Source organism: Perissodus microlepis, chromosome 19 (assembly GCF_051167445.1).
Source record: "Perissodus microlepis isolate ML-2025 ecotype Zambia chromosome 19, ASM5116744v1, whole genome shotgun sequence".
Classification (NCBI taxonomy): domain Eukaryota; kingdom Metazoa; phylum Chordata; class Actinopteri; order Cichliformes; family Cichlidae; genus Perissodus; species Perissodus microlepis.
The window spans coordinates 14389865-14417294 of NC_140479.1; the positions used below are offsets into that span (position 1 = coordinate 14389865).

The 27430-nt window shown below is 41.9% G+C and overlaps 1 protein-coding gene and 1 long non-coding RNA gene across 2 annotated transcripts; both read left to right on the forward strand.

Annotated features, from left to right (window-relative positions):
- The first annotated feature begins 1438 nt into the window (after nucleotides 1-1438).
- Nucleotides 1439-14506, forward strand: LOC146365620 (uncharacterized). Its single transcript, XR_014798592.1, has 2 exons — nucleotides 1439-2737; nucleotides 6181-14506. It is a non-coding gene; the product is annotated as an uncharacterized LOC146365620 (long non-coding RNA).
- Nucleotides 14507-16643: 2137 nt separating this feature from the next.
- fosl2 (FOS like 2, AP-1 transcription factor subunit) lies at nucleotides 16644-24530 on the forward strand. The gene is made up of 4 exons (XM_084914571.1): nucleotides 16644-17551; nucleotides 19922-20176; nucleotides 20346-20453; nucleotides 21870-24530. Exons 1-4 carry the CDS (start codon nucleotides 17423-17425, stop codon nucleotides 22416-22418), a joined length of 1041 nt encoding a protein of 346 aa, XP_084770697.1. The 5' UTR covers nucleotides 16644-17422; the 3' UTR covers nucleotides 22419-24530.
- Nucleotides 24531-27430: the final 2900 nt, after the last annotated feature.

A 27430-nucleotide genomic window follows, 5' to 3' on the forward strand; every position in this document is an offset into this window, starting at 1 on the left:
ACATTAGCTCAAACACAAATAGTGACTGAATCGTTAGCAGCTTACATCATTCCCCTCAATTCCCAACCGTGCCCGTGCAAAAGGTAAACTCGCCCAACTCTTGAAGTTTCCCCTCAGCCGCTGACGTTGACCCAACCTGACATAAGCCCTTTAAGTAACTAGTAAACAATTCCTTCCAAAGTGGCTTAAACTGTGTCACTGTCGCAGTGCTTAAGTCACATTTAGTTAGCCTCCTCCCTCAAAAGTGTCTGCGCCCAAACATGGCTCACCTTTACACGCTTTTAAGCAACTTAACGTGGATTTATCCGCTGTTAATGATCCTGTAAAGGTGCTGCTCGGCGTACCTTTTGAAGATGTGTTTCTCAGCCCCCTGATTCACAGTGCAGAGGTCTGCCAACCCTCCGAGCTAATGCTCCAAATCCACTAATCCAGCCGTCTTTAAGAGATCTCAATGGCAGTCGGATGGAATAATTAAAGGCTGGAATAATTAGCTCGAAATCTTTGGACAGGGGATGATTAAATTGATGAGGCTGGTTTTCATTTTATATATTTATTTTTTGTGGTCTGGCTGTGATCACGCTTTGTCGGGCTAAACTTTGATATAAGGCGATGACTGAAGACGGGTCGGTCATTTTTTATGCTATTTTCTGAGATAAATCGCCGACTGCACTGCAGCCTTGATGGTGGCCAGGAAGTTAATGGGCATCAAGCAGGGGGGCGCGGCCTGTCTGTTCAGAAACAGGTGTCCTCAGCTCAAGGGAGCTGGCAAACATTAGCATTAGATTAACATTAACAGGACTGGTGGCAGCCCTATAAGCAGCTAGCTCAGAGGCAGTTAAGGACCTGCCAGCCTGGAGAACTGACAAGTGTGTGAAACAGGATCACTTAAAGCTCAGCAACGAGCACCTTCTTGGGCAACAACCCAGCATTTGCTCTCGGCGTATCTCACCCAGCTTCACCTCAGAAGTCGGGCGAGCCGCCAGAAACTTTTGAAGAGCAGAAAAAGTACGTCGGAGGCAGACAAAAGTGTGATAAGACAAGAGGAGGGAAAGTGTGCGCGAGTGATTGAAAACCCTGAATCATCCCCTCGATGGTAAACAGCCGGGGCTGAGGTAATCAGAAGGAAGCGAGGAGTGTCCAAAAGGCCCGAGTGTGTCAGAGACCAGGAGAGGAGAGACTGTTTACCCCCCTCTTCTGTCCGAATCTGTCAGCCTCGCCTCAGCCTTTGTTGTTCACCTTTATTTTCTGAACAGCAGACTATAGGCTTAACATTTTACCCCCAGAAAAGACACATAGTTAGCCCAGTGAAAAAACTGTAGTGACTGTGGGGAACTTTGTGTTTTGTGTGTAAGTCCAAATTCAGAGTGACATATGGGGAGTTTTCTCTCTCTCTCTCTCTCTCTCTCCCCCCCCCCCCCCCCCCCACCCCCCACCCCCCACAAAAAAAAAAAAACTCTTCAGCATATTTGGAAGGAAATGGGGAGAGGGGAGGCGGGGTGGATTTCAGAGGCTATGCAGCATTTGCAAAGCAGCGTAGGGTTGTTGATGCGAGCCATGTTGAGGATGATGGAGCTGAGAGGCTTAACTAATTTTGGAAAGAGAGAGCAGGAGGAGGAGGAGAGCGGAGGGGGGATTTGGGGCCTTTTGTTACAGCCTGTTTGATCTGGGAATTTGGGAAAAAAAATGGCCCAGAGATGTCGTGAAAATGAGAGAATTACGGTTCGGGTCCCTCACTCTTCCTCTTCTTCTTCTCCTTCTCTTTTTTTTTCTTTTTTTTTTTAAAATCAAACTCGAGGAGCAGGGGAATTCTGATGCACTCCCGTGTCAAAGCAGCAGATACCCCCCCTTCCCACCACCTTTTTTTTTTGTTACAGATAATAACTGGATCTAGTTAAATCCTGATTGTTAATTGCTAATTACTCCTCGTGCATGAGGAGCCAGGAGAGCGTGGCTAAGCTGATCAAATGAGTCTTCGCTCTGGAGCTTGTAGGTTTTCCCGTTTTGTCTCGTCCCCGTGTTGTTGGGGCGTTTGGAAGGGCTTGTTTTCGATGGCTTTTGACAAGATAAAGACTGATTTTTTTTTTCTTCCCAAGAAGGGTGGGAAGCACAGAGTGGGAGGTGTGCTGGAGAGAGGAGGGGGGCCTTATTTCCCCTTGGGTGTGATCACAAGCATTTGATTTAAAGCTTTCATGGGTTAACCAAAGCACATCCCGCAGGTGTTTTTTCTCTGGAAGGCAGCTCTCGTTACCCAGCGAGCTGTTTGGCTTCGGTTCAACGTGCATGATTGTCGTAAAAGATGAAACTCAATTTGCTTAAAAATACTCAAACTGGCACCCAGAGAGAGGATTTTTGTGGCTTAATGGAGTTTTTAAAGGTAGCGTTTGGCAGCAGCCTCTTATTTAAAAGCCTCAATCACTTCATTATCAGATTCCGAAAAAAAGAAAGGTAAAGAAAGAAGATTGAACCTCTTTGATGCCATCTAGGGTTAGGCTTCACTGCTGATGTTCTTGTGGACATCATCTGGCGGGTTATTTACACTCTTTATTTAGTCCTCTTGCTCTGCAGCTTTTCTCTTGCCCCTCACCCCCCAGATTCCTCCATCTCCCTCCTATCTTAAACCTCCCTTCCTCCAGCAGCTACCTGAGGAGCTGTCAGTCTGGATTGCCGCGCTGTCTGTTCATCCTGTCAGGCTGAGGGACGCGTCCTGATCAGCCGTGGACACTGATAGACCTGTCAGGTGAGATGACAGCCACGAGTGAAGACGCGTACAGACAGGTACATGTAATGTGACAACGCTCCTTCATCCCTCCTCCACCGCCACAACTGCAGCCGCCACCCGCTCCCACTTCCCTTCACTTCCCCTCCCTCCGAAAAATAAATATCCATAAGTTGGAAGAGTGCACACGGGATGAGCATGTTTCTTGACGAGTTGGGGGAAAGTTTTCTTTTGAGCCTGAGCTGATGTGATGCAGCCACGTGATGAAGTTTGGCTGCAGTTTCTGCTTATGATTTGCATAAAATGTAAAAGATTTTTCTTCATCTTCTTAACATCTATTAATAAAGATAAATGATACCCCTGAACATAATGCACTTCTATTGCACTGAGACCTCAGAAATGCCACATTCGCTGTTTGGTTTAAACTTCACGTGAGAGCCATTTGTTTGCAGCCTGTGTTTGACATCATTTTTAGCTCCAGTTACAAAGTCATATTGTTGACACATCGACAGTATTCAACCAGAGCTTTGAATTTTTAAAAAGTGGAGATTTACAGCTCTCAAAACTGCTGCAGGTTTCACCTATATAGCTCCAAAGACTGACATAGCTATGGTTATGGACATTTTGAAGCCTGGATTATCAGCTAGCCTGACCTTCCCATAGATTTGGAGACCTGTCAGCATCCATTTGGCAACCTTAGGTGGCTCCTCAAGGGTTGTTGAAGGTTGCTGACAGTTTGCTAAAGCCCCCTTAAAAAAGCCTAGAGACTGGTAAGAAGCTCCTGCTAGCCACCAGTTGCTAGGGAAAAGCCTGTATTGATCCATTGGTTGGTGAGTGGTTGCTCTTGGGTAATCCTACCTTCTGAAACACAATATGTCTAACACGTAATTCAGTATGACTCAAAATGAGTGAGTGAACCTACAGAAAGCTATTTCCCCATAAAATGTGATAGAACAAGGACTCTTTCTGCAACCATGGTTATCGCCTTCTGGTGGTTATTAAAACGAGGCGCTTCAAAATTCAAAAGTTTAGAGCCAGCCTTAAGTGGCTATTAGAGGAACTGCAGTTTGGTTTTTTTGGTAGATCTCCTTTGGCTTTTTTGTTTTTCATTTGGTTTCATCACATAAATTAGTTCTTACTGAAGAATTTGTTATCACATAAAGGTCACTCCCACTAACTCCTGGGTATTACCACAGATTTCCTTAGAAGTAAAGCTAAATATTTCAGTCACCCCATTGGGTAGAAGTAGAGATCATCAGCTCCACCTTCTTTGGTGGAGAAACATTGGGAAATTAATAGATGGATCAGACAGGGTGATCAGTTGGGATTGGTCATAACTTTGTTAGCTGTTTCGACACACTTGCTCGGCCATCTGGTGCACAGTTGCTAGCTGAAAATGCTTAAATACCCTGTACACTGTGCTGTATGTTAACAGGATTTCTGGAATATGTTCCTCAAGAGTGGCCAACCAAAGCTGTAATACTTTGTTGAAGATAGGGTTCAGATGCTTGTAAATACCAACATTTTATGCTTCCAGCTTGTTAAATGTACGACTTTTCTGCTTTTTTTTAAATGTTGGTGTCTTTTTGAGCTCTTACAAGCTATTCCTTGTAAGATGGTACAAAGACCCATAGGAATAATTCGTGCTTTCACTAAGAGCTGTAATATCACAAATGTCAACCATATTAAGAAAACAAGTTCCAGGCAAGAGATTTCTTTGAAAAACATCAAACAAGCAATCTAGCCAAGTCCACAGAGGACTCATTTTGAATGACCTGAGCTTCAACTGTTTCCTGACGGGGAAACATTTGACCATAGAAGAATAGTACATCCTTTCAGCACATAAAATCTGTTATCACCAATTTAACCGTATGTAGATATCTACACAACTTGTGTTTGGGCTGGGCAGTAGGCGTGACTGTTCAATACCTCAGCTTCACCCTACCGTCATAAGCCCAAAATATCCACTGAATGTTTTTTGTTAGTGTTTTTTAAGCTGTATTTGGTGGAATAGTTTGAAGTTGTGCTACAACCAACACCAGATCCAGATATTATCAGCCCTTTAAATGGCCATTATCGACTGTTATCAGTCACATGCACAAAGCCAGAAGGCCCATTCCTCCACCTTCTTTAAGGCTTAGTAGCCTGTTACGATCATTGTGATAGATGCAGATCACATGTAAAGGTTGTGTACATGTAAAATCTGCATTAAGCTACCGTATTTGACAAATCTTTTGCCAAACACACTCTTTATTTTAACCTAAACCATGATCTTTTTGTAACTCTTTTATAACTAGTAATTGCATTTGGTGCTTAGAACTAAAGCAAAACACAGTAACACCAAAAAATGTCAGATCCAAGGAAAAAACTCAAATTTGTGAGACACAGTTGGATTGGGTGGATTAAGCCTCTACCACCCCTTCAGCTTCTAAAGGGGCATCTTTGTTGCTATTTGAACATTTCCACTTCCAAAAAGACCTGTAGAAAAAAAACGGTTTATCAAGTTAATGTTACTTAAATGTCTTCCATAAGAGAAAATCGCTTTACCGGGCAATAAAAAACATTTTTATTGACACATGAAATAGACACATTTTAGGAAGCAAATGCCTAAAATACAACAAATACACTTTTCCTAGTGTTTTGAATCTGCAAACTTATTATATTACTTAGCCAAAACTGGAGCCAACAAGGAGTTGTTGTGAGTCTCCATCGTGTATGTTCTCCACAGGATTGATAATGATGTAGCTGCACATGCCCAGTAGGCCTAAAATGGTATGTGAAACATTTAGGTACTTCATGGAGAGAATAAATGCATCAGCTTCTTGTGAGCTAAACATCACTAATTTTATATGCATCCTTACATAAATCTTAACAAATTACACATTTATTAAGTTTTAATGTTGCAACCCAACTTAGTAAATGTCTGGTCTGACACAATCCAGGAGCTTTAAAAGGATTTACACACAATCCAGTGCTGAGAAAGGCAGCTTTCAACTGTGAGTCACTTGGTTTTAGACTTGTTAGCACCAGTTTTGAGCACTTTACATTTTCTAACATGACTGTTGAGTAAAGTTTAGCCTAACTAATGCACTGGGGCCAGGTTGTATATTTGCAGGACAGGGATTTTCGGGGTGGGGTTGGTGGGGCCTAACAGAAAATTTTTGCTCAAGGAGTGCATAACGGATGAATCCGGCCATGGCAGAAAAAAAGGAGGTGGCGGGGGAATCATAAGTGAAGAACAAGGTGCCAAGAAAATCATATTCTGAAGTATTATGGGTAAAAGAATAAGAAATAGTGCTGTTACAGCAAATGTGATCAGAGCAAAAAATGAGGGAGGGAAGATGTGGGGGTGGCAGTAGTGGTCGTGGGAGGAAGGGGGCGGGGGGGGGGGGGGGGATGCCAAGTGAGACAAAACCCCCTTGGCAGCCTAATTAAATTTTCCACTTTTCCACACTCACATTAAGCTTCCATCGAGCTGGAAGGAATGGACGCACCGGAGGAGCCTACCCCAGGAAGATCACCCGCCACCACCGCCTCCCCTCCCTCTTGCAGTTCCACGTTTCCGTTTGACCAATCACAAACAAGGTGTGTAAGTTCCAACTGAGGATATTATTCGTTTCATTAAGAACACATTAAAACCTAAAGAGCTCCTTTTTCTTTCCCCAGTGGGTTTTTCTTGACTGACATGTGTCTCCATGTATCACAATCAGTCCACGATTCATCCATCCTTACCAGCCGTCCTTGATTTGGGAACCAAATCAACGTGATATCGTGGTATAAATAGACCTCCACCTCAGGCATATTTTGCCTGTCCTTTTAAACTGTTTTTCTGCGTCCATTTACAACTTTAAATGACACGCAAAGTAGCTTCAGTTAGGGAAAGGGTCAAGTCAGGTTTAGGATGTTGTTCATGGAGGTCTGAAATGGCAAGTTTGATGAAACGCAGGGTGTTTTTTTACTTATGCCATTTCTTGTTACCTGATAATATGGCAGGAAATTTAAAGGGTCTTTCTAGGAATTTTGTTCAAATGACGTAGCACAGAGAGGTTTGAAAAGGCAGATGTGATTTAATCAGAAACAGTTCTTGAGATCTTCTTTGGATGTTGGCTCCCTGTAAGAAAGATCCCATATTGCTTCAATAATGTTGCGGTCTGGGGACTGGGGAGGCCAATCCATGACCGTTGGTGTTGAATTGTGCATTTTTCAGGGCTTGGCTGGATTTTTTTCCTATTTCTTAAACACATGATTTTCAGAGAGTGTTCATTCAGGTTTTTAGTCCTGCTACTTCTTCTTTTGTCCTCTACTTGTCCAGTTTCCTCAAAATTTTTAATAGCACAATGCACACTATGCTGATATAAACCAAGTTTCCAGCTAATAGATATTTGGAAATCACCTTGTTGGTGCAAAAATACTATTTTGTGTCTGTCAAAGTATGTTATCATTGACATTTTACATTTTAAAATAAAGAAACATTAACAAATTGTCTTTTTATGACAGTCTGCTAGGAAGAAAGTGCCTAAAAATTAAATTTTAATTGGCTCATTGTTTGGTTATGTGTAATCACAACCCTGATTGGGTTATGCACCTGTTTTATACCCGAATGATGTGTTGTTCAGTGTTAAGTGACTTAAAACAGAAGCAAAAATCATTCCTTTAAAAATGGTCAGGTAAAAGCAGCTGGTGTCCAAAATATAATTTGAAAGACTTTCAGAAAGCCTAGAGAACTTCTGCTTAAGACCCCTTTAAAACAAATGCAGAAACTCTAGTTCCTTGGAAGCTAAGTATAAAGAAAATTCCTTTTGTTCTGTATGAAAACAAAATGGTTAAAACTGTGTTCAAGGTTGCTGCTTTGCCATTAGTGTGTTCAGCTCAAAACTGTAATTAAAACATCAAATTTACTCTATGACACGTAGTAAGATATCAAAGAAGCAGCAGCGGGAGAGATCTAAAAGCGGATCACTGATGCTGTATATCTCTTCATCTTATTCCACAAAAGATTTTCCTCTGAGGACCTGGATTCACAGAGCCACAACAATGAGGATTATTCTGCAGTGAAGATAAGCCTCAGAGTGCAGTAATAGCGAGCGAGTTACTGGTACACACAGCGATGAAAACAAAGCAGTCTTTATGTTTACACAGAGAAACGCAAAATTGCCTCTAAAGACACGCCAGCAATGATCTTCCCTTAAGCTGTGACAAGACATGCAGTTCTGCTCAACTGAAATCCCCCGTTTTTTTGTTCCAGAGAGGTGAATCTGCTGCTTTTACAGTAACTGATTCAACCTCATTTTTACCGCCTCCTGGGAAAATTGTTCTAGTGGACAGGAAGTGATGTGTTAGTGTTTCCAGACTTCCAGAAGAAACAGAGAGTTAGCTAAAACAGATCAAAAGCCCTGAAACTCAAACATCAGCAAGTGAAAATCCAAAGGTAAAATGATGTCACCATCCCGCCCACACTTGTTGTTTAACAGGAGATTTCTGGGAAGTCTAGTGGAGACAATAATGCAGCATTTTAAACTTAAAGACTGAGACATTTATGTTCAACGGGAGCAGAAGGTAGTGTGATGCTCAGTCAACTGAGGTCAAGCAGCAGCAGCAAGAGTACAATTCAACCAAAACCCATTAACATTCCAGGCTGCGCGGACCTCAGACTAGCATCCTCATAAATTACACTGATAACCTTGTTGACGGAGGGAGATAAACTCGCCCATTGTGAGAAGCGTCGCCCACAAATGCCATTTCATTGGACTGTTTTGGGCTCAGGACGAGGAAAACAACTCGCAGGAAGAACAAAACAACACGTAAAACTTGTTTTTCTCAGGCGCCCAGCATTTTTCCTTTCCTCTCTTTCTAGAACTGGGCGAGATGAGGTGGGGAGGTGAGGGGCGGACTGTTGTTTTCTTCCACTGAGAATAAGCAGTCCAGTAAAAGTGGAAGGAATGGCGGGGTCGTGTTTATTTGCGAAATCGCAGGTGGCTGTGTTGACCTGCTCTGAAGTCCCCCGACCACTCGTGTTCTTTTCTCCTCTCGGACGCCGTTATTTGTTCACTTCTTCCACCACATGCTCCAACATTTCCCCTTCTCTCTCTGTCTCTCACTCTGTTTGTGCCTGGGCAGCGTTCCATTCTTCTTTGTGTCGAAGTGCAGCGTGCCTGTGACGCACTTCCTTCCATTGTATCAGGAACAGATACCTTAATGCTCGTGAAGCAAGTGTGCGTTCGGGCATGTATCTGTGAAGGCACGGGTGATTACGGGTGTCTTGTCGTGGCTTTTTGCCTGCGGTCACTCCATTAAATGGGGCTGTTGGGTAATTACAGAATAAAGCCTCTTGCTGGTCTGCAATTTCCTGCAACAAAATGTATGTTAGATTTCCCACAGTGACATGAAAACAAGTGGTGGCTGAAGTCGGGTTAGATGATGTCATTTGGTTTGTTTCTCTACCACAGCAGCAAACAAGCATGAAGGCTCTCGCTCTTTTTTCAGTCAGAGTTGAAGCACATGACTGTTATGGAAAAGGTTTGCTGTTTGGTTTGTTCTCTGGAAGTTATGACAGAAATGGCAAATGCTGAAATGCATTTGTTTACTGTAAAGAGAGACAGTCAGCTTCCAGCAGAAGTGATAATGTAAGATAATGCATACACTTCTCATGTCCATCCTCTCATCTAAATCTCGGCAGAAGATCAGATAAACTATAATTTATCTGTTTCAGACACATAAATCCTCACACATAATATATAAATATCATAAATAACAGAAATATCTCAAAACTTCAGCTCCCATGAAGTAGTGGCCCAAGGATTTGTGCTTTAATTTTTAGAATAACCCTTTAAGATATCATAATGAGTATTTTCTCAGAACTTTTCACAATCTTGTTTATAACAAGTGCTGTTTCCGCTTAAACAGATTCCTTGTTATATTTTGATATGTCGCATTTCAATCCAGTAAGTGGGGCTGTTCTCTTCGTTTGAGTTGACAAACAGTCATGGAAAAGGATTTGTTTGCCTTCTGGAAGTTATGACAGAAATTCAAATGGTTCACATGCATTTGTTTACTGTAAAGAGAGAGAGTCAGCTCCACATCCAGCAGCGGTGATGTGTAGGCAGGTTTCAGGTTGCAGCACTGTAACCACACTTCAGCCCTGCAGGAAGCGCTTCTCCCACCTGGCACCTTTTCTTTTAACTACTGATATTTATAGAAGAAGAGCCTCTTAACATAATCAATACTCCTCGAGACTGCACAATTCACATCAAGCTTAACAATTACCATAAAAAAAAGAATTCAGACATTCCCTCTGTCTTCATCTATACAAGCCATCACTTAGAGGGGACCAATTACTTCTCATTTTCAGGTGCATATTTTATTCTTGGGCTTCACTACATTTGCTTTACATGACTCATATATATATATATATATATATATATATATGTGTGTGTGTGTGTGTGTATATATATACATATATGATGAGAGCAAAAAACGGGTAGATGAACAAATATAAACACAGTTTCAGCTGATTGGCAGGTTTATAAAAGCTGAGGAGGGGCAGCAGTTAATATCGCCAAATTATTAGAATTAGCATGGAAGTAGAATTAACATGGGATTTATTTTTGCATCTCTTTGCTTACTATTGTAATATTGTAATATCCAGGGTGCACACCACGTCTCGCCCTATGGTAGTTGGGATAGGCACTAACCCCGCCCCCCCTCGACCCTGTCAAGGATCAGCGAAAAAGAATAGACAGATGGTTGGTCACTGTAATAATAGATACTCACCACTTTATTAGGTACCTTGGTAGTAGAGGGTTGATTCAACAAGGTGGTGGAAACATTCCTCTGAGATTTTGATTCAAATTGACATTATAGCATCACACAGTCAATGCATCAACATCACATCACTTCCAAGATGTGAATATCCTGTTCCACATCATCCCAAACATGCTGTACTGGATTTAGATCACGTGACTTTTACATTTTAAACCATTAATACTCAGACTTTGAAACTTAAACCAAGCTCAGTTGGCACTATGGGCTCCAAACTTTGCCGAGGAAATGTTTTCATGTTCCAAATTCTGGTGCTACCGTCTGAATGTTGCAGTAGAAATAGACGACAGGAAACATTTTTCCAATTTGTTGTTGTCCAGTTTGGGTAAGCCCATGTAAATTGTAGCTGAGAGGTGTGGTCTTCTGCTGCAGTAGCCCATCTGCTGCAAGGTTCAAAGTGTTGTACGTTCAAAGATGCTCTTCTGCATACCTTGGTTGTAACAAATGGTTATTCTAGTTACTGTTACCTTATAGCTAGTAATCTAGCTAGCTATATTCCCTGGGAACAGGGAAACATAGCTAGCTAGCCCAATTCTGTCCACGGGAGAAAAAAAATCCAAAAGCAAACAAATGTAAAGCTGACTGATTAACAATGATATCTTTCTTGATTTGTCAGGAAAAAACATGGCTTCTTTTGCTGTTTCTCGTTATTTCTTAGCTATGATGTAGTGCTGTCAGGGTTAATCTGGTTAAAATGATGTTAACGCCATAACTGCGTTAATGCAGCAAATCTCCATTAGCAAGTTAAGGCGGCTCACCCCATGTGATTGGTGATCACGGCGTGCAGCCCTCACACGGGGCAATCTACTACTATAATAATTAAAGTTACTCAGTAATTTAAGTAAATGACAGTCTTTTTTAGTTCCCATTGCACCACAACTTTACCTAATCCTAATTATAATTGAAACCATACTTCACATACTCTAATTTTAACCCTTATAGCAACCTAAGGTCCTAGTCTTCTTTTAAAGATAATTTCTTTATTACTTTTCCTCCTTTTTGTATTGCAGGTGTTTTGTGTTACATTTTTAATGCAGAGGTTGAAAATTAGCATATCGTGTACCAAACGTTTAGTTCCATGTGTAAATGAGCTACTGTCGACCATATTTGCATGTAAGCCAAAAGTGATATCAATCTTCTCATTTAACACTTAGCACTTAGCAAGAAATCAAATGAGATTCTTTCCCAAAATGTGAAAGCTTTCATCCGAGATAAAATCAATGTGTTTTAAATACCAAGTGATAGTGAAAGGATTTTTAAACTAAATTTAGATTTTGCTACAGAAAACAGTTTCTGTTAATGGCTTTAGAGTTGATTTGGGAAGCTAAATTTAATAATAATATTTAAAAGGGTTCAAATTTATTGTGAACACAATCTCTCATATTTAACTCAATATATCAACTTCCTAAAACACTGGATGTCACTTTTCTCCTAGTTTATAATGAAGGGTTTGCTGCTTTATTTTGATATCAGAACTGATAAAACCACATCCTCAGATTCTGAGTAAAGCTCCAATCGTGTGTAAAATGAGTAGCTCTTTTTGAGATTCTCTGTGCAGTGTTTTGAGCCATGTCTGTCCAATGCAGTCCATCAAAGTCAGTCTCAGGTGTTCCTGAATGATTGTCATAAGTGTTTAATTAATTGTTTTGCTAAATGGGATCTGGCATTGATCCTGAAACTACACCAAAGCAGGCCAGTTGTCTGAGTGGATTAGAATTCAGTCCATATGGATGTGGTCAGGGTGAAGATGTTGTTGAGCAGCTGCTGAGCTTTTTGCATACCTGAATGATGTGACCGGCCTTATTGGAGAGTATGCGGCCAATGAATTCATCTTCTTCTCTCTGCAATCCCACACTCCGGAGGTCAAGAACGTTCAAATTATCCCTCTGCGCTGCTGTGTTTGACTGCTTTGCATGAGTCACCACAGCAACCAGTAAATGAAATCACTGAAGGATGCTTGCTTCAATTCACAGGAGCTGTCTGCCCGTCTGGCATCCAGCCTCCTCTTTTTAAAGCCGTGTTCCTGCACACTGGGCTTCCTGATGAAACCGCTGATTAGATTTCCATTCAAAACCTCCAACTTGCACAAAACACTGTGACAAAGGGAGCACATGTTTGCCACAGCATTGTCAGTGCATGCGCAAGGAGGGTATCAGCTCCCTGCTAGATTTTGCTCGGCTAACTCAAAAATGCAGTGAACTCGGTGTTGCTGTTGTTGCGTAATCAAACAGCACGTGAAGTGTGTTAACAGGCCACTAGCACAGTCCCACTGTCGGTCACTCTGATTGTTCTTTAACCCACTCTGTGTGCTCAGAGTCAGCACTTTGTTACCTACGTGTGTCCTACTGGCTGCACCTGAGCTGTGAGATTAGCCACACTGATCATGTTGAGCTATTATCCAGGTTAAGGTATTACAACATGACAACATGACAGGTGACTGACGGCAAAGGAAAAGGAAAACAAAGTGATGCAAGGGCAAAAAAAAAAAAGTGAAGGAAATATGTAGTGAATTCTGAACAGTCTCCTCCTCTCTGGCACACTGAGCTGTTTTCCAGAGAATTATGTAGCAATGAAGTGACTCAGTGTGACTGTAAATGCACTTTTCAGGAGGTTTGTATGTCATTTAACCTTCAAGTCATCCAGTTGTATATTTTTACATGTCCTATTATGAATTTATGAAGTGGAGAAATGTTTCTTACCATAAATTTGTCATTTTACAAACAGCAGGACGTGTGTGTATATGTGTATTTATATATCTATTTCTATACATATCTATCCATCCATCCATCCGCCCGCCCGCGTGTGTGTATATAGATATATATACATATACATATACACATACACACACGTCCTGCTGTTTGTAAAATGACAAATTTATGGTAAGAAATATTTCTCCACTTCATAAATTTTATATACACACACACACACACACTAATGCAGTTTATCTTTCAAGCTCAGGTCCTCCAGAAGAGAGAGGCCTGGGAGCTTGAGGGTCCTGTGCAGTATCTTTGCTCTTCCTAGGACTGTGCTGTTCCTAGTGAGTAGGGGTACCACAATCCAGGATGAGACAACAAACATCCACGAGTACATCAGAAAGATGGCGGCATGCTCAGTGAATACCTCGGGCAGCAGAAACCCAAGAAAGGGAGCAAGAGAAGAAACCATCATGGAAGGACAAGCCCCTGCATGAGACCCTTGTTCTTGGGATATATATATTTCTGTGACTAAAATATATTCATGTATGATGTATTACTATAGATAAAGCCTATAGACCAAGCTTTCAGCAGTATTCAAGTCATTAAAATAATCTCTAGCTGTACTATAAAAATATACACAATAATGATATGCACATTATGATACTGTATGCATACTATTCCTATTTAAAAAAAACTCAACAATAAATCAAATAAATAAAAAACAATATTTAAACTGTGGTGCAGCCACTTATCATGCAATACACCTCTATGAGGGGGACTGCAAATGAGCCAGAAAATTATACCAAATGAAATGTTTTTTACACCCATTCTCTGTATTTATTTATAATCAGATGTTCTAACTTCTGGTTCTATGTGACCCCCAAAAATGTTTCCTCTTCTTGGATATCTTGGAAATGTCCCTGGGTGTGGGAAATTTGAGAATCAAAGCATTCAGTATTTGTCATGGTTGAAGAACAACTAGAAAATGACTCCAGGGTGTATCTTATTTAGGGTAATAAATTGTTTGTGGCACTGACAGCAGGAACACTCAAACAGCAGTACAATGAAAATCACACAGCAAACGTGTTGCAAAGATTTCTATACAGAACAGAACTGGAAAATGTTTTACAACATAAAAAACACCACTTTATTTTAGAGCTGAAAGTACAGCATTGTAATTTAACAACGATTATTTTACAGCACACTTAAAGAAAAAAAAAAGTACTCTGCTGGATCATTTGAAAGCAATGACCAAAATTAAATGGACGTCTTGTCATGGATTTGTTATTATTCCTACGATCATGCTTGCAAAACACTTCCAGTAATCTTGGGGATTCTGATGTTATGATGACTGCAATATAATCCATAACATGCCCTATATCTAAGATCTTGTTGCGCAAAATAATGTGGTCGGGGAAAAGGAGTCAAAAGTAGCTTTAAAGTACTCATAATGTGCTACACAACAGAAAAAGTGAAAATCAAAAAAACAACCCAACATCAAAGGACTGTGATCCTGCAAACGGAAAACGCTGTGTGACTGATGTCTATGATGCATGATTAGATGATCATTTCCTACTATAGGCCATGTTATGTTTTTTCATGAAATGCGTTTTGTTGTTAAGTTATAATAACTATCTACGTTAGCTCTTATTAATATATTCTGTATGTATCCCCCCGAACCTGGATTGACTGCCCTTTGTTTACAATCTCCTCATTCGGATTTATGCGGCGGTACCTGAAGGCAGCATTAGGCATCAACTCTCCTGCGTCACGAGCACCTGAAGCGCGTCTGCCGCGGCCAGGTAAGCCTCTTGCGCACGGACGTTCAGTGGACATTCAGCGGACGTCAGGCTGAATGAGATGTTCTGTATAACAGATCCCTTCTGATGTGTGATGGATAGATAAGATGATCTCAGTGCGCACATTGACCAAACACCCTCTTGTGTCACCTGACCCCTGACCTTGGGCTCCTTGAAGCTGCAGTTTTTCGGAAGTCGGAGAGTTTGCGATTTAACTCCAAGAAACTGAAGACAAACTGGAGCAGCAGCGTCTGGCTGACTGACTGTTGCGTGTCCCATGATCCTCAAAGATCAAACTTGGACCCATATAAAGGTTGTCACAGTGCCACATCGTGCTTCTCCCAAATTGACGCCCATGGGTGCGTCTCAAATGATATTACGGCATTAATTATAGGATGGCAGATTAGATTACCCACCCTTTAGCTATTTAGCAGAAAACGCGTCGCTTAGCAACACCGCTGCGTTCAAAAGATTAACCATTAATTAGTATCATTCAGATACAGAATTACTCAACATCTTCGGGAAACTAAAACGCACGACAGGCAGGGTGTCACAGATCAGTGCGCAGGTCAAAAGGTAACGGGGCGAAAATGAATGACACCCAGTAACTCTGGAAAGGGTGACATATAGCAGAGCTGCAGTACCTGTAAGTGTAACTGACGTCTTCACGTTATGAGCAAGCGAACAAAGTGAGGCAACGAGCGGCTGACTGGTCACCCCAGAAACCCCCCGCAGATTATTTTTCCCTCAGCGCAACTTCCCCCGGTTCAAACTTTCTGATGGGAGCGAGGCTTTCTGGCAAAGACGCGCGCGGCACCAGCAGTTATGGTGATGCAGATTAAAATAGGAACCGTGGCAGATGGGATTAGACTTAATGCGCCATTTTATATCGTGTAACGTGTCACATTCTGGGCGCTGCGCCCTTGTTTATGAGGTGCGTCCGAATTACAATTAGCCCACATTTCACCGAGATTCCTTTGAAGCCGCCGTGCTGCACTAACCGGCGGGCCACATTAATCTGACCGTCCGTGTTGTGTGCCACCTCTCTCCAAATTAGGCACAATGCGGCGGCGCCAAAGCGCACAAAGGTTTAATTGTGCAGAAACGCCGCGTGTCCAATCGCCGAGTGTGTATATGAGCAGCAAATGAAAGCTGGTGGACATGAAATAGTTACACCCACCATGACACCCCCCTCCTCTCTGTCTTTATTTGATTTATCGAATTTTCAGGCTGTGCACAGCTACAGATATGGATTTCATTTTGAAGCTGAGAAACTTTTAATAAATGCTTTTACTGCGCAGCACTCGCTCCCGGTGTGTGCGGGTGCACGCGTATCCGTGCAGAGTCGCTTTAGTTCTAAGTTTCTAAGCTTTAATGTGTCGGTTTTACATCACTGCCGGGTGGCCGAACCTGGACCGGCGAGCTGTGAGCTCTGAGTCCGGACCACAGCGCGCGAGGGGAGGGAATCCCTCCAGTGTCTGACGCTTCCTTTACCAAGGAAACCCACACGCGCTCGCTGACGCAACTGCCCATTTTAGGAAACGTGCGTCAATGGACCCAAGCAAGTCAGACAAATAGTGAACTCCGCGGCAGCACTGACGTCCGTAACAAAAAATAAACCCCTCCACACATGTTCTGGACCACTTTTACCGAATCCCAGCTTTTCGGTTTTCTCCCTGCTGTCCGCAGAGCGCAGGATGGTGATAACGGATCTTTTCTTTTTCACTGCCTTTTGCAGAGACAACCCCTCCCTGCTGAAGTCGCAACGCCCCATGCGTGACGTAGGCTCTTTCGTTGGTGTTGAAAAGCCGTTGCAGTTCTTCATAGTGCCATTGAAGTGAGTCATCTCTAGGAAGTGTGGTAAAAAGGAAAAGAAAAAAAAAGTTCGAAGTGTTCCGTGAGCAGCAAAGAGAGCTCAGAGGAGTGTAGCTGGCAAGGCGACGGAAAATATTGAGAAGAGTAGAGAGGCAATAGGCTTTAAAGCGAATGTTAACCTGCGTGAGTCACTCTAACTACATGTTTGATTGTCTCTGCTGGATCTGACCGCTGAAGGTGTGCTGCTGACTTTAAGCTGAAGTTTGCGCACCTGAGAGGATCTTTTGCAGCGTAGTGTAGGTCTACCTGCGGCTCCAGGAAAAAAACAACAACAAGAAATAGACTCTACAAGCAGGGATAATACACAAGAAAAAAACGATTTGTATTATCAGTAAAATGTTTTAGGTCAGTTTACAGGAGCAAAATTGCACTTTTGTTTTTTTCTCCTGCTTTGGAAATTAACGACTTCTCGAATCAGAGGATTTTTTTTCCTGTTGGTGCCTTTTTTGCATCGGGGATTTAAAAAAAAGGCTCTCAGAGCTCAAACAGTGCACTGAAATCTTCCTCTTTCCTGGATCATGTACCAGGACTACTCCGGGAACTACGACACCTCGTCCCGCGGCAGCAGCACCTCTCCGGCCCAGCCAGAGTCCTTCACAAGCGGCAGCAGCACGATCGGAAGTCCGATCTCTACCTCAAGCTACCAGGTAACAGAAGGAAAGGACTGGCTGCAGATTAATCTATTAATGAATGCATTCTGGATAACATGAAAGTGTCAGTTCGTTCTTGTGCAAAGTCCGATTTTTAGAAAATTATTCCATCGTGTTGCTACTTCCAGCCATTAACTGAATTTAAACAGGAATTTTCCGGGTCGCCTGGAGACACAAATCCGAATGAACCCAGTGACACGGTTCGAATCAGTGACTCAACAGGGGCAGTAGTCAATCTGTGCATAGGTGCAGTCTAATAATATTACAATGATTTTGCTTTTATAATATTTAGACACTGATTATTTTGTCTAATGTTACATTTCTCCGTTAGTGCGCACCGCAGCTGGCGACAATGCGCGAGTTTGCGTCAATTTATGGTACAATTGTCTTATGCCAACAATTTACAAAAAAAAAAAAAAAGACATATACGTGGTTTGTGCGCTGTTGCAGGAAAATTTGGCACACTGGAATGAATCCGAGTCTGTGATTTACAGATGTTAATTTCGCCTTTCTTTCTGCCAAATTCCCTGTGCGTTTGTAAAACTGGAACATTTCTGGGTTCTTTGCGAATTGTCTCACAGAGACGAATGCGTGTAAAGCAAATGCACACCTGAGCTTTTTACACTTTTCATGCTGTGGTAATGATAAACTAGCTAGAGATGAAGCTCATAGTGGATGCAACAGGCATTTCGTGTTGGGCTGTGAGGTGTTTCAATATTCCATATGTGTTGCTGCAGAATTGATCTAAGTTCCGTTTAAGTGACCACATGTTATTATTCCACATGGAATCAGAGTCTAATTCGATCAGGCGGGTCTCGGGCTGCACATGGCACGTTTTCTCCAGCTGGAAACGCGCTCTGACTGGGAGCGCAGGGCAATCAAAAGCCCGTTCTTCCTCGCTGTGTTCACGGTAGTAATTGTAGAGATGCATCTAAAACACCAAAATCTCATAAGGTTACGCTTTTACATAGTCTGAGTGAGACTTTAGATTCAGTAGAGGTGTGCCAGTGTAATGCCGTGAAGACGCGGTATCTCAAAAATATGAGGATATAAATCCGGGAACAGGCATGTTGTTTACCCCCACACCCTCTGCCGTGCAATTCTGTGGAAAAGCCTCCTCAGGCTCACGCAACATTACGGTAAAAGACTTTTGGACAGCGTGTATCATTGCTCTGGTTCCCTGTAATCACACGCTGGCTGCCTGTTTCCCATTACAGGGTTGGAACATGAACTCTTCGCTAGTTTATGGAGACATATGAAAACGACCCCCCTCCCCCCGCGTGTTTTTGTAAGACCAGTATCATTTTAATCGGACTTGTTTGGCTCTAATGTCATGATTCCACTGAATGTCCTTTGTAGGCAGTTATTCATTTCCTGGTTTATATGTATTGTAAATTCCAGTGCTCTTATTCTGAAGCCAAACTGGCCCAAAAATTCCACTCGCATAATTCTGGATAATATGCCTGGCTTGTTACAGCTGTCTGCTTCCCCCCTTACTGGAACTGACCGCGTTTCACATGTGCTCGACAAATGCAATACACAATGACTCACCAGATAAACAAAGTTGCAAGAGACTGCCGGGATATCCGACGGAAAGTCGGGAATAACGGGGATGTGGGGACGTGCGTAATTTACGCACACGGGCTGGCAGTCCTCCTTTTTGATACCAGAAACGATGATCTAACATCACTTCTCATGTTGATAATGTTTGTACAAGACCTTGTTGCACAAATGTATATAGGCACGATATGTAAAATGTTTGTCTGTATGACAGTCTGAACAAAAATCTACCATTCTGGAACACATTATATCTTGAGATGTTCTCACAAAGCAGTGACTGCATTTTTTTTGTTCTGTTTGTTTGTTTTTTTCACTATTCCCCCCTCGATTGCATGTTTCTTTCTTAAAAAAATCTTCTGTGAAATAAATTTAATAAAGTTTATTCCATTAAAAATATAATTTTACATTTCCCATCTGCCCCGTCAAATCAAAAGTGAACTTAAGAAGACGTGAAATGCCTCTCTAGTGCACTGTTATGTCTCATTGTAGTAAAAATGAGATGCGGTGGACACCTTGGGCTTTCCCACATGAATCACTGCATGTGTCACTGTTTCACTCCAGGGGTTACATACAGTGTTTCGCCTATGTGGACTGAATCACTACTATAAGCTTGAAATGTGGAAAAATGTGTGAATCTGATGACGGTGGGTGGTGGTGTGTGCATCTCTGTGATGGTACTCTAAGCACAGCAGAGATGCTTCTGGAATAGATCAGAAGCAGCACATTAGGAAATAAATCTATCCTCTTCTGGAGACTTTTACCTTCATCATGCATCCTTTTTCACCATCTTTTCCCTTCTCTTTCCAGAAGTACAGGGTTGACATGCCCGGCTCCAACAGTGCCTTTATTCCCACAATCAATGCAATCACGACAAGCCAAGACCTGCAGTGGATGGTGCAGCCCACTGTCATCACCTCTATGTCCAACCCTTACTCCCGCTCCCACCCATATGGCCATCACCTGACCAATGGTCCCAGTCTGCTTGCGCACAACCCACTGGCTCGGCCTGGGGTCATCCGCTCTATCGGGGACACCAGGAGAGGACGCAAGAGGGATGAACAGGTAACGAGCCAAAGCTAACCACTGCAAAAAAAAAAAAAAAAAAAATCTCTTTGATTGCTTTTCTGCTCACACCGAGCTCCTATTTATGCTCTTCGCTTCGTATTGATTGTGTGTGTGTCTGTCAAATGCCTCATTCTACCTTTCATGCTCTTTCTTTTCTCGCACTTAGCTGACCCCAGAGGAAGAGGAGAAGAGGAGGGTGAGGCGTGAGAGGAATAAGTTAGCCGCGGCAAAGTGCCGTAACCGTCGGCGGGAGCTCACCGAGATGCTGCAAGGGGTGAGTAGAAGACCTGCGCCAGGAGATCACCATCAAAATGTTCTTGTCTTCATAGAAAAATACCACGAATCTAAGTGTTGCAGCATCTTGTGGTGAGAACCATTAGCCAGTAAAGCCCCGTGGTTCCTGTTTTGTTTTGTTTTTTCTGCAAACTTTTTCATCTTTAATATTTTGTAGAAAAACAAAAAGGAAACAGAAACATATTTGCATACACAGAGAACACGGTGCACTTGTTTAGAGGCCTGGCAGGAGTCCAGATTCTTGATGAGTGATTGAAGTCCACACCTAAATTTACAACCTCACATTACTGGTTTGACTCTCGCTGCGTCTCTGAGTGCAAGGTCTGAGTGAAGAGATGACAGGCAATGAAAAGCTTTTTGTCTCGGCCAGCTGTAGACAGAGGTAGGGCTGTCTCACAGTGCTGCCTGGCAGACAGTAACGGCATCTAAATGGACTAATTACCCAAATTACAGTGAGGTTGAGCTTGTCAGGCCTTAAAAAAAAGAACCCAGGAATGGAATTTGCTGCAGGCAGCTGTCTCCATGAATGCAGGACATTTTATAAAAGGGGCAAATTGCTTGTCTCACAATCCCACATAGGGGTATACAGCATGCGCGCACACACGCACACAGTCATACAGTCACAGCCAATGCTTCAAGGAAAAACAAAAATTAAACTGCATTATTCATACACCTGCTTTAAAAAAATAGAAACCAAGGAGTGTTGCTTTTCAGTGACATTAAGTTGGAGTGTTCGAACTCTCTGAATAACTGATACTATCACTTTAAGAGTCTCGCTGTGCGCCTCCTCTCTTGGCTCTTCGTGTACCACTTCCTCATACCTTTGCCCATGAGTCAAAGTTCTCAGACAGCATGTCAGCTTATCTTTATGTCTCATGTCTCCCAGCCAATGAAAGCCTTTATGGTGTGGATTTGTGTCTTTTGTGTCTCACGTTAATGACACACTGTTTGATGCGGATCTCATTTCTCTGAGACACAAACAAGGCACAGTCATTATGTGGCGCTCAAATTCAAGCAGAAGGCTTCGAGATTACATGTTGTTAGTCCAAATGGTTCATGACAAATTTCTGGGTTTAATAAAATTGTGGCGCTTGGGAAAACTGAAGCAAACAGACAGTGCCCTCTTTTGGCTTCTCAGAGAACCACACGTACAGTCTGGAAACTTCATATTACATACTTCACAAGTGCTGAAGATGATTTTATCACCTCATGTTCATTAGTAAGATGTTGCATCATGTTTTTATTAAGTTTAAACAAATCGTCTACCACTCTTTGGTGGCCTGGTGATAACAGGGATGAAGTTCCTATGTATTTATTGTCTCTGTATTTCCACTGTCCAGTTAAGGCAAAATGCAAGTGGTAGTTCTAAACTTTACTTCATATTTTCATTCAACAGGAAACTGAGAAGCTGGAGGAGGAGAAAGCAGACCTGCAGAAAGAGATCGAGACCCTGCAGAAAGAGAAAGACAAGCTGGAGTTCATGCTTGTTGCCCACAATCCCGTGTGCAAGCTGCCCATCGACGAGCGCCACCAGCCATCCGGGCAGCAGCAGCAGTGTAATCCGCTCCCACTCACCATGCGCACCAACATGGGCACACGGGCTCAGATGAACCAAGTGGTGGTGAAGCAGGAGCCCGAGGACGGGGACGAAAATATGGGCAAGCTTCAGCGCTCAATCATCAAGCCCATTTGTCTGGGAAGCAGCAGCATCGGTGGCGGGATGTACAGCCCAGATGGAGACAGCCTGAACACTCCAGTGGTGGCAGCATCTACTCCGGCTGCCACACCAAATGCTCCAAACCTCATATTCACCTACCCCAACATGGTGGAGCCCGAAAGCCCCTCGCCCTCTTCTGAGTCCTGCTCCAAGGCCCACCGGCGCAGCAGCAGCAGCGGCGACCAGTCCTCAGACTCCCTCAACTCACCGACCCTCCTGGCCCTCTGAGCGAGGGCTCGTCTCGGCGCGGCTGAGAAACAAACACTGTGGCTGAAAGCAAACACAAGGATCGACTGCGCGCCCTCGTCCCCACCCTCCTTCCGGTGTCTTTAAAGATGCAAGAGCACACTGAAAAGTCCAGACCAAGCTGACCATGTGAGCCGTTTCCCCCCTTTAGAGGGAGACCCACAAGGGCTACGCTGCGTGTTTCTTCTCGTTCTACTTCAGTGTAAAAAAATTTTTTTTTATCCGTCAAAGTGTGTGCACAGACTCTGAAAAGCATAATCCCTTCACCATTTCAACTCCAGAGTGTCAACGTTTACTGGGCAGACAATTCTGAAGAAAGACATGCCTGCATTTGGCAGCCGTTGGTTGATGTGATTACAGCAAGAGAGCGTGTTCTTAATATATATATTTTTGAAAATGTTCAAAAAGCCATGTGTCTGACACTTGCACTCTGCCAAGACGAATCAATAAATAAATCACTAAACGAGGTCAGCTTTCTACTGGAAGGGGAGAAAGAGACAATGAGCAAAGACTTCCTCTCATCTCTTTTTCCACTTCGATTTGTCCTTTCAGAACTTGATTCAGGAAAAGAGTGTGTGCACATTCCTGATGTTCTTTCCATCTCTTTAATTGTATTTATGGCCTGTGCTGATTAAATTTTACAGTGTTTTGTTAAGACATTGTCCTCTCTAATCTGCCTGTAGAAAAGCAAAGCGGTCATCCGCAGGGTGACCCGAGCACTCCTCAGTGTTGCAAAGGATACGAGCCAACTTTCAATCAACGACTAGTTCCTACTCTCTACTTTCTATTTTGCCATAGTGGCTTGACTTTACAGTAGTATTGGTGTGCTTTTCCTCAGTGATTCTGTACCTGAACTTTACAACCTGTTTTTGACAAAGTGTATGTGATTTACATTGATGTCAGGGATATCTCTCATGTGTAGTAGAACCCAGTTGTGAAGAGCATTGCAGGACTGCTGGCTGCTGATTGGTCTAGCCAAAGTGTTGCAGAGGTGGTACTTTACTAAACTCCGTCGCTTCAAGAGAGGTTCGTCTTTTCGGTCGAAGAGTTTGAACGAAACCCTCCTCGGCTTCTTTGTGCCGTTCATCCTCTAAACAAAGCGCTTAACTTTTTCCAACTCTGGTCAGGTTTCAGAAAAGCCGGGGGGGGGAAAAAAAAAGATTTTTATGACATGTGTAATCCTGTAATTCGTCCGTCTTTGTCTGAAAAGGAGGGATTTTGCTTAAATTTGAAAAAGCCACTGTGGTCTAGACTGTCGCCAGCTGCCAATGATGTCAACCCTGTTTATACTGTGTTTGTAAATCTGTCACTTTTAGTAAAGAAATGATGTTTAAATTCAACTCAGATGTGGTGATTTATGGGTGCATGAATACAACATCGAGGTACTCGGTTAGAAACGTAGTGGCTTAAAACGAGGGCCAGATGTGGTTCACTTTACGAGAATAAGGAAGGGATACGAAGACTCTCTCAACAGCTGGCCTGACATGAAAGAGTGGACACCTATGACACTTCTTTGTCTTTATTTTTATGTGTGTAACTTAAAGGGTTGAGGGTTTAATGCACTGAGAAGGACACAACAGCGATATCTGAGACTTTTTTCTTTTATTTTTTTCGTTTACTTCAGACATTCCTAATGACTATTAACGTCAGGGGTAAAAGGAAGGTGCCATCGCAAACCTTTTTGCTATGAGAAGAATAAGGGATATGGTTGGGAGAGTTTTGTTGCGCTGGTTGCAGAAAACAGACTTTTCAATTCAATACAAGCTGCTGCTACTTGTTTGGAAAGGCTCGGTAATGGTTGATTTACTGTGGCTGGTTGTTATCCTGCATGAGAAGGTGGAATGATAACCAAAAACATCACCATGTCTGTATGTTGAAATATTCTGGAGCCCCTCGACACACATAGGAAAGCCATTGACTGTAGATCTTCTACTGTACATGTCATCTACTGTCTCTGTCCTCTGTTTTACTATTACTTCTTTTCCAAATGCTTTAACTGTTTAAAATGATTCAAAATTAATAAAAAAAACAGCAATATGTATAGCAGTGTTTGTTAATTTAAAAGAATGATAATAAAAAAATAATAATTTTCAACTTGAGTTTTTGTCCTTTATTGTTTTGGGTTTTTAAAAAATGCATTTCAGACAATTAATATTACTGCATTAATTATTCTGTTTGAACTAAACCAAAATATATTTTTTTTACATTTATACTTAGATGAACTGTCAAGTGAAAAGCAACACAACAAAAGGAATTCAAGAGCATCGTAAATATAAATGGGTATTAAATTTTCGGTGAAGGTGTTATGTTCAAAATCGTTCACAGAATATATTTTAAGAATATATTTGAGTCATATATAAAGAAGACAACTTCTCGTGTCATCTCTTCACCAGAGTATGGCACGAGAAAGCGGCCCATTGTGCTAAAAGAACATATTATCTACTAGTGCAAAAGATCTCAAAGTCTGGTGACTGAGTGGCACGTTAGGGAGTGAACATAAGGTTGAGAGATCCAAATGAAAAATGCATCCATCAAATGAAATTATTGCACATTCAGCTTAAACTAACCTTCCAGTCAGTACAAAAGAAACCCCTGACAGCTTTGGACTTCACACTAGGGTCAAGTTTGCCATCATCTTAGTTTGGGATACATAAACTGTATGCGTGCAATGCACAGAAACAGACATCTTCTAATTAGTGCTAATAGCCCAATAAAATACCAGAACTTCACTCACCAAAATGACAGCCCAGCCTACTTAGAGGGTGCGTTAGTACACATGGCATTAGAAATGTTCCAAAATGCACTGACAGGTATTTTGCCTATGAGGTATAGAGAATCATCAGCTGATTCTGTGTTCACTTAATAATTTAAAACATGTGAAAGTGTGCATAATCATCTTAAGATCTGTCAAAGCACAGGATAAACTGACATTCTGCAGGCTTTACCGTAAAGCACACATGCAATATTATTTATTTATTATTACTTTTGTTGTGTTGTGTTATTTTTTGCGTAGTGCCAATTTCATTGTACTGTTGTACTATGTATGACTGTGCAATGACAACAAAGAGTTATCTTATCTTTTATGTATATTTTAAAGCCAACAGTCACTAAATGGGGTATAATATAAAATGACTTTGCTATCATGGATAATGATAGCATGATAATGATTTAAAATTCGCCTCTTAATACGTTTGACCTGAATATCAGGCACACTGCACTTTGAGCATCTCTTAAAATATTTGGCCTTTTATGAAAAACTGTGTTTTAAATCCAAACATGAGTACTTGCAGCCCCCAAGTGGTCAAATATGGGAATTACAACAAAACGTTGACGTGGAAGTGGAAGAAGTTGGGTTTAAAATCTGTAGACCATAAAATATTACAGATGAAATTGACATCATCATCATCATTATTCAGTCATATTGATGGTTTTCTTCAGAAGGACAAACTTGTGGGCAGCACGCCCAATGGGTGGTGTGGCGATTGCCTCACAGCAAGAAGGTCCTGAGTTTGATTCCACCACTTGGACGGGGCCTTTCTGTGTGGAGTTCAGTGATGGGAATAACGGCGTTACAAGTTACGGCGTTACTAACGGCGTTACTTTTTTCAGTAACGAGTAATCTAACTAATTACTATTCCTATCGTTACAACGCCGTTACAGTTACTAACAAGAAAATACGGTCCGTTACTGTTTTTCAACAAACAGACGGTTGAAGCTGTGTTCAGCTTACCCCATTTTATATCAGTTGCACGGAAGTAGCTGACCACATAAGTAATCTGGACGCTACAGCAGCTGCGCGCGCTCCCGCGGACGGTAATCACGATCACTGTCTAGCACAACACCTGGAGCCAAGGGGGCAAAAGAGTGCTGCTGTTTGACTGAGGAAGAATAAAGTAGTCGTGGTAAGTCAATCACATGACCACTTTAGGACAAAGCAACAAGGTGATATATACCAGTTTATAAATTGTGTTGATAGGCCTCGTAAAGCAAGAGTCATGATAAACAATATATACGCGCCGTTTTCCTCAATAGTTTCATCACATATACTGCCTAAAGGACAGCGCTAGCACTCTCTGCTTATGATAAAAAACAAACAAACAAACAACCAAAAAAAACAGGTGAAGTTTTAGGAGTGACGGCGAGAGAGAGAGAGAGACAGCAGAAAGAGAGAGAGCGAGTTTTGAGATGTGAGAGATTTGTGACGTTTAGTGTGTTTGTAGTGTGTAGTTAATGTGTCGTCTTGTGTAGTTAGTTTGTAGTGTTGTGGATAGTTTTGTGTTGTGTGTCAGAACAATGAGGTGACTGCTGTCTCCAGGTAGAAAACAGCAGTTTGGGTGCTGTCAGGCCTGCAGGTATCAGGCTGTGATGTTCTCCTTTATAGTGGACAAAAATAATTTTTTTGGAGTGGCACAAATAATTTGTGTGGCATCTTAATGAATGCAGAACAGCTGATTGTTCTGTAAGTTTGAAATGGTTATTTAAAAAATCAAGGTAAAAGGTAAATGGATGCAAATAAATTTGTTGTTTGCAAAACTTGTGCAGAGGATTTTAAAATTGACAATTTATATTTGCATTTGAAGTTATGAAATATGATTCATTAAACATGTTTGTGGTTGTTACAGTAAAAATATCACTTTTTCTACTCTGATTTTATGTTTTTAGTCTGATTTTAGATCAATTGTGTTAATACAGTATGTCAAAATGAAAACATGACTGTAAATTCAGACACATGAGGTTGTGCTGAAAAGGATGATACCAAACAAGGCAAATAAACTGTTTTTAAAGGTGAAATGTGGAGGGAAAATCAAGTAACTCAGTTAGTAACTCAGTTACTTTTTTGAAGAAGTAACTAGTAACTATAACTAATTACTTTTTCAAAGTAACTTGCCCAACACTGGTGGAGTTTGCGTGTTTTCCCAGTGCTTGAGTGGGTACTCTGGCTTCCTCCCACAGTCCAAAGACATGCAGTTAGTGGGATTAGGTTAATTGGTAAT

Excerpts from the sequence above, each read along its gene's own strand:
- fosl2 (XM_084914571.1), top strand. The coding sequence starts at position 17,423 with ATGTACCAGGACTACTCCGGGAACTACGACACCTCGTCCCGCGGCAGC. Across the intron at positions 20,177-20,345 it reads GACGCAAGAGGGATGAACAG|CTGACCCCAGAGGAAGAGGA; the intron begins GTAACGAGCCAA and ends TCTCGCACTTAG. Across the intron at positions 20,454-21,869 it reads TCACCGAGATGCTGCAAGGG|GAAACTGAGAAGCTGGAGGA; the intron begins GTGAGTAGAAGA and ends TTCATTCAACAG.